The sequence below is a fragment of the Leucoraja erinacea genome, unplaced genomic scaffold (genome assembly GCF_028641065.1).
Source record: "Leucoraja erinacea ecotype New England unplaced genomic scaffold, Leri_hhj_1 Leri_1537S, whole genome shotgun sequence".
Lineage (NCBI taxonomy): Eukaryota > Metazoa > Chordata > Chondrichthyes > Rajiformes > Rajidae > Leucoraja > Leucoraja erinaceus.
In genome coordinates, this window is record NW_026575822.1 from 1 (window position 1) to 7,500 (window position 7,500).

The window sequence follows — 7,500 nt, forward strand, 5'->3', positions numbered from 1 at the left end:
GTGTGCTTGGTAACCACACCTGGATATTGCGTACAGTTTTGGTCCCTAATCTGAGAAGGACATTCTTGCCATAGAGGGAGTACAGAGAAGGTTCACCAGACTGATTCCTGGGATGGCAGGACTGTCTTATGAAGAAAGACTGGATAGACTTGGTTTATACTCTCTAAAATTTAGAAGATTGAGAGGGGGGATCTTATAGAAACTTACAAAATTCTTAAGGGGTTGGACAGGCTAGATGCAGGAAAATTGTTCCCGATGTTGGGGAAGTCCAGAACAAGGGGTCACACACACAGTTTAAGGATAAGGGGGAAATCTTTTAGGGCCGAGATGAGATGAGAAAAACATTTTTTTCCACACACAGAGAGTGGTGAATCTGTGGAATTTTCTGCCACAGAAGGTAGTCGAGGCCACACAGTTAATTGGCTATATTTAAGAGGGAGTTAGATGTGGCCCTTGTGGCTAAAGGGATCAGGGGGTATGGAGAGAAGGCAGGTACGGGATACTGAGTTGGATGATCAGCCGTGATCATATTGAATGGCGAATGGTGCAGGCTCGAAGGGCCGAATGGCCTCTATCCTGCACCTATTGTCTATGTTTCTATGTATCTATCTAGCCTGTCCAACTTTTATTTTTCTCATCTCGGTCCTAAAGGATTTCCCCCTTATCCTTAAACTGTGTGTGGCCCCTTGTCCTGGACTTCCCCAACATCGGGAACAATCTTCCTGCATCCAGCCTGGATTATTTATGTCTTCCTTAGTGAAAACAGAACCAAAGTAGTTATTCAATTGGTCTGCCATGTCCTTGTTCCCCATGATCAATTCACCTGTCTCTTATCCTTAAACTGTGTGTGTGTGTGTGTGTGTGTGGCCCCTTGTCCTGGACTTCCCCAACATCGGGAACAATCTTCCTGCATCTAGCCTGTCCAACCCCTTAAGAATTTTGTAAGTTTATTACAAGTATGAGGTGCAATAGTAATTAAAAAAAACAAATATATAAATAAGTGGTATCAGGACCTGGTAACGGGAGGTAAAACAACAAAAACAGACTTGGTTGGTAGTCCCCTTTCTGCGGAGTTTAATGTTATAATAGAGCGATTGTTTCTATTTTCTCTTTCTTGCTTCTCTAGGGTCTATTTTCTCACTTTACTTCCTTCTCTAACTTCTTTTCCAAGGGGCTTTCTTTTCCCAACACTCTTGCACTTCACGACTCTTGCGCACTTTCTTTACTTTCCTTACTTCCACCTTTTTCTTATAGCTCAAAAAAAATGAAGCGGTACAAAAATTGTATTAAGATATATGTGTTGTGTAGGATTGTAATTTACCGTACTTCTAATAAAAATTAAATTTAAAAAAAAAAAGAAAAAAAAAAGAATTTTGTAAATTTCTATAAGATCCCCCCTCAATCTTCTGAATTCTAGCGAGTACAAGCTGAGTCTATATCCAGTCTTTCTTCATATGGAAGTCCTGCCATCCCAGGAATCTTCTCTGTGCTGGACTTTGGTTGGGAAACTTACCGAGTTGATGCATTGTAGATCTTTGTTGAGCAGCCACGTTAGAGATAGCCGTCCCTCTCCTCTGTAGCAAGACCGTATGCGTTCGCTGATGGCCTGTTCTACAGAGGCCAGGGTGAAGAGACAGAGGAGGGAATCTCCCTGAGACCCCGGGCCTCTCCTGCGCTTCTGCCCCTTGGAGAATGTGGCCAGGAGCAGCTTGTCCTGAGGGTCAAGGCCAAGAGATCTGGCCAGTCTAGGCCCGGGCTGGATTAGTCTTGCCGCCTGCACCACTCGATATTCCACTCCACCCCTCGTGCAGCCCAGCTGGAACTCTACATACGAGTAAAACCGGGGATCTTTGGAGCAGAGTCTCACCAGGCGGGATGTGTAGAAGGGCTCGGCCGAATGGTCAGCGGCGGTCAGTTCCGTGTCCAGTTGCAGGGTGACAAAGTAGACAAAGGGGCCGGTGGTGAAGGCGTAGATATAATATATGTCGAACCCCGGGAATCTGGACAGAGTATCGCTGGGAATACGCAGCTGGGACGAGACAAACTCGTCCTGATAGACCAGGGCCAACATCTGGGCATCTTCGGAGTTAGCGGTCAGCCTACGGCTGGAGAGGGTGGGGAAATACTCGGACTTTCCCGCGATGGAGGTGCCGACAAACAGGTGGCTCTCGCCCTGCTGGCCTCCGTCCACCAACACTCCGGCCATCTCCCAGGGCTGCCGGACACTGGACAGGTAATGTTCCTTGCGGTGGTGTGGCTCGGACAGCTTGAATAAGTCCCGCAGTCGCAGGAGTTGGCAGACGCCCTGCCAGGCCGTTCCGCAGGCCAGTAGCCGTCGGCCTTGACCGTCGATCAACAGCAGCTTGTTGAGGTTCGACAGTGGCCGGAGTCCCTGGGAACAGGCGCGGACACTGGGCGGGGGGTAGCAGCCGGGATTGTCACGGACTGGACCGCTCACGTGGACTCGCAGGCGGCTCAAGTTGCCCCACAGCTGGTAGATGTGGTCAACACCGCCCAGGTACACCAGACCCGTCTGCCCGTCCACTGCCAGGTGTGCCAGGGTCACTGCCGACTCTGGCCGGAAACTTGACCTCTCCACCCTCCGCACTGCCCACAGCCAGTGTGGGCACAAGCACAGTAGCAGCAGCAGAGACACAGTGGCCAGAGCAGGGGCACGCATGGCCAGAGGAGGCTGGACGCTACAGACACTGGTCACTCCAGACAGCAGGCACTGGGCCAGAGGTGGCTGGGACACTGGGCCTGAGGGGGCTGGACACTGGGCCAGAGGGACGGGGACACTGGGCCAGAGGGGGGGCCGGTCACTGGGCCAGAGGAGGCTGGACGCTACAGACACTGGTCACTCCAGACAGCGGGCACTGGGCCAGAGGGGACTGGGACACTGGGCCAGAGGGGACTGCGACACTGGGCCAGAGGGGACTGGGACACTGGGCCAGAGGGGACTGGACACTGGGCCAGAGGGGGCTGGACACTGGGCCAGAGGGGACTGGACACTGGGCCAGAGGGGACTGGACACTGGGCCAGAGGGGACTGGGACACTGGGCCAGAGGGGACTGGGGCACTGGCCTAGAGGAGGCTTGACACTGGGCCAGAGGGGACTGGGGCACTGGGCCAGAGGGGACTGGGGCACTGGGCCAGAGGGGACTGGGACACTGGGCCAGAGGTGGCTGGACACTGGGCCAGAGGGGACTGGGGCACTGGGCCAGAGGGGACTGGGACACTGGGCCAGAGGGGACTGGGACACTGGGCCAGAGGGGACTGGGACACTGGGCCAGAGGGGGCTGGGACACTGCATACACTGGTCACTCCAGACACTGGGCACAACGCTCTGGACAGTGGGCTCAAGGCTCTGGACACTGGGCCAGAGGGGACTGGACACTACTGACACTGGGCTCGATGCTCTGGACACTGGGCTCCGGACGCTGGTCACTCTGGACACGGTGCTGGGACTGGACACTTGGCTGTATGGCCAGAGAGGTGGGCGTGGGCTGGACTCCAGACACTGGACACTGCGGGAGAATCTCAACAGGTGCTGGGAGCTGGACACTGTCTACTTCGGCCACTGGACACTGACTTCTCCGGCCGTCCCGACTCACTCCTGCGGGGCAGCTGTCCAGCCCTGTAACAACAGGAAGGGAGGAGAGGGTGAGATTGCAGGAGGAACATTGTGGGCTCCATATCTGAGGAAGGATGTGCTGGACTTGGAGAGGATCCAGAGGAGGTTTACTCCCTCTCTCTCTCCCCCTCTCTCTCTCTCTCCTCCCTCTCTCTCTCCCCCCCTCTCTCTCCCTCTCTCTCCTCTCTCTCTCTCCCTCTCTCTCTCTCTCCCTCTCTCTCTCTCTCTCCCTCTCTCTCTCCCTCTCTCTCCCTTTCTCCCTCCCTCTCTCTCTCCCCCTCTCTCTCCCTTCTCTCTCTCCCCCTCTCTCTCTATCTCCCCCCCCTCTCTCTCCCTCTCTCCCTCTCTCCCCCTCTCTCTCTCCCCTCTCTCTCTCTCTCCCCTCTTTCTCTCTCCCTCTCTCCCCCCTCTCTCCCCTCCTCTCTCTCCACCCCACTCTCTTTCTCCCCTCTGTCTCACTGTCTCTCTCCCCCTCTCCCTCTCTCGCTCTCCCCTCTCTCTATCTCTCCTTCTCTCCCTCTTTATCTCCCCCTCTCTCTCTCCCTTTCTCCCCCTCCCCTCTTCTCTCTCCCCCCTCTCTCTTTCTATCTCTCCCTCTCTCTCACACACACCTCCTCCAATTCCCTCCTCCCCCCCCCTCTCTCTCTCTGACACCAGCCTGCCTTCCCCTCCCCATGGATGAGCCAGTCGATACGTAAATTAATCTGATGCTGTGATGTTGAACCCTCGACCCTGGGGAGAAACAGAAACCTCGTTCACCACAACTACCTTGTGGGGAATCAGTCTCCCCCTCCTCCTCCTCTCTCTCCCTCCCTCCTCTCTCTCCCTCCCCTCCCCTCTCTCCCCCTCCCTCCCTCCCTCCTTCTCTCTCTCTCTGTCTCTCTCACTCTCTCTCTCTCCCAAAGTCTCACCTCTCTCCTGCTCTCTCTCTCTCACTCACTCGGCCACTTTTCACAAACATTCCCCTCAGCCAACAACGGGAAGACAGAGAGGGGGGGGAGGGAGAGAGGGAGGGGGAGAGGGAGGGAGAGAGAGAAGGAGGGGGGGAGGGAGAGAGGGAGAGGGAAAGAGGGAAAGAGGGAGAGGAGGGAGAGGGGAGGGAGATTGGAGGGAGAGAGAGAGACTGGAGAGAGAGGGAGAGAGAGAGAGACAGAGACAGAGAGACAGGGAGAGAGCGGAGAGAGAGAGAGTGAGAGGAGGAGAGAGAGAGAGAGAGAGAGAGAGAGAGAGAGAGAGAGAGTGGGAGAGGATAGCAGAGGGAGGAGGGAGAGGAGAGGAGACAGAGAGAGAGAGAGTGAGAGAAGGAGGGACAGAGAGACAGAGCTGGAGGGAGGGAGAGAGAGGGAGAGATAGAGGAGGGAGAGAAGGAGACAGAGAGGGAGAGAGAAAAAGGGGAGAAGAGACAGAGGCAGAGAGAGGAGGGGAGAGAGAGAAAGGAGACAGACAGAGGGAGGAGAGAGGATAGAGGGAGAGGAGATGGGGGGGTGGAGGAGGGGGAGAGGGAGGGGAGGGGATAGAGAGAGAGGGAGTGAGGGGAGATAGAGGGTGGAGAGAGAGAGAGAGGAGAGGAGGAGGAGGGAGAGAGAGAGAAGGAAGAGAGGAGGACAGACAGAGAGAGGAGAGGAGGGAGGAGAGAAAGGAGACAGAGGGAGATAGAGAGAGAGAGACTGGGGTGTGTAGAGGGGGCAGTGAGGGGGGTAGAGGAGAGGGAGTGAGGGGGACAGAGGGTGGAGGAGGGAGGGAGGGGGTAGTGAGGAGGGAGGGGCGACTCTCCCCCCGTTACTGTTGTTGCAGAGCCGCCAGGCGTCAGCGCCGCTCCGCTCCGCCGGGGGAGGGTCCCTTTAGATCCTGCCTCTACCAAGCGGGCGCGGGGGTGGCCGCCTCCTCCCCCTCTCCCCCCCTCCCTCCCCTGCCCCTCCCTCTCCCCCCTCCCCCCACCCACCCCTCCCCCCATCAACAGTCGCGGGGACGAAAGAGAGAGGGCGCGCTCCCGCCCGGCGCGGCCCCGACACCCAAAGAGGACACCCGAGGGGACCCCCCCCCTCCCCCGCCCAGTGGACGCGCCCAGGACATTCATCAAAGGGAGGGGGGGAGGGTGGTGCGCTCCCCTAGAGAGGGAGGAGAGAGAGGGGAGGAGGGGAAGGGAGAGAGTGAGGGGAGGGGGAGAGAGGGAGGAAGAAGAGGGGAGGGGAGGGGGGGGGAAGGGAGGAGAGAAGAGAGGGGGGAGAGAGGGAGTCGGGGGAGGGAGACTGGAAGGAGGGGAGAGAGAGGGAAGGGAGAGGGAAGGAGGAGAGAGGGAGGAATGGAGAGAATGGAGAGGAGAGGAGAGGAGAGGAAGGGGGAGAGAGAGAAGGGAGGGAGAGAGGGAGAGGGGTAGTGGGGGAGAGAGGGAGGGAGAGGGGGAGAGGGAGAGAGCGAGGGAGAGAGAGAGAGGGGGGGAGAGAAGGAGGGAGGAGGAGAGAAGAGGAGGGGAGAGGGAGGGAGGGGAGGAGAGAGAGGAGGAGGAGGGGAGAGGGAGAGAAGGGGGGGAGAGGGAAGGGGGGGAGGAGAGGGGGGAGGGAGAGGAGAAGGAAGGGAGAGGGAGAGGGAGTATTGAGGAGAAGAGAGAGAAGGGGAGGAGAGGGAAGAGGGTGGAGAGGAGAGAGGAGGGAAAAGAAGGGAAGGGAGGGAGAGAGGAGAAGAGAGGGAGGAGAGAGGGAAGGGAGAGATAGGGAGGGAGAGAGAGGGAGGGAGGGAGGAGAGGAGAGGGAGGAGAGGGAGAGGAGGGGAGTAGAGAGGGAGGGAGGAGGAGGGAAGGGGGGAGAGGGAGAGAGGAATACGTGTGGTAAGGAACTGCAGATGCTGGTTTACCCCCAAGTCAGACACAGAGTGCTGGAGTAACTCAGCGGGTCAGGCAGCATCTGTGGAGAACATGGATAGGGTGACGTTACGGGTCGAGACCCTTCTTCAGACTGATGTCAGGGGAGAGGGAGACACACAGAGATAAGGAAGGTTCAGGTGTGAAAACGGGACCAAGGGGGTTGGTGATCGAGGACCGTGTGGAATAGATGAATATTGCCGCCTGAAAACTGTGACCTCCAGGTTCAGGAGCAGCTTTGATGTTGTTTTCACACCCCAACCCTTCATATCTCTGTCTCACCCCTGACTCTCAGTCTGAAGTAGGGGCTCAACCCGAAATATCACCTATCCATGCTCTCCACAGATACTGCCTGACCCACCCGCTGAGTTACTCCAGCACTCTGTGAAACGTCACCTATCCATGTTCTCCACAGATGCTGCCTGACCCGCTGAGTTACTCCAGCACTCTGTGAAACATCACCTATCCATGTTCTCCACACAGATGCTGCCTGACCCGCTGAGTTACTCCAGCACTCTGTGTCTGTCTTTGCTATAAACCAGCATCTGCTGTTCCTTCCTACGCATCTGGGAGGTCACGTTGCAGTTGTACAAGACGTTGGTGAGACCACATCACGTTTAGAATATTGTGTTCAGTTCTGGGCACCGTGTTGTAGGGAAGTTGTCGTCGAGCTGGAAAGGGTTCAGAGAAGATATTGCCAGGACTAGATGGTGTGAGCTACAGGGAGAGGTTGAGCAGGGCTGGGTCTCTATTCCATGGAGTGTGGGAGGATGAAGGGAGATCTTATAGAGGTGGATAAAATCATGAGAGGAATAGATCGGGCAGAGTCTCTTGCCCAGAGTAGGGGAATCGAGGACCAGAGGACCCTTGGGCGGTGTGGGCAGGTTGGGCCTCTTTCCACACTGTACAACTGTGTGTGACTTGAATTGTCAGGACTTTCATATGAAGAAAGACTGGATAGACTCGGCTTGTACTCGCTGGAATTTAGAAGATTGAGGGGGGATCTTAC

The 7,500-nt window shown here is 56.5% G+C and overlaps 1 protein-coding gene across 1 annotated transcript; it reads right to left on the reverse strand.

Annotated features, from left to right (window-relative positions):
• Nucleotides 1–1,495: 1,495 nt before the first annotated feature.
• LOC129715948 (plexin-A1-like) lies at nt 1,496–2,809 on the reverse strand (the record flags this gene model as incomplete). The annotated part of the gene is made up of 1 exon (XM_055665837.1): nt 1,496–2,809. A coding segment is annotated over exon 1 (1,185 nt), but the record flags the coding sequence as incomplete, so codon positions are not given.
• Nucleotides 2,810–7,500: the final 4,691 nt, after the last annotated feature.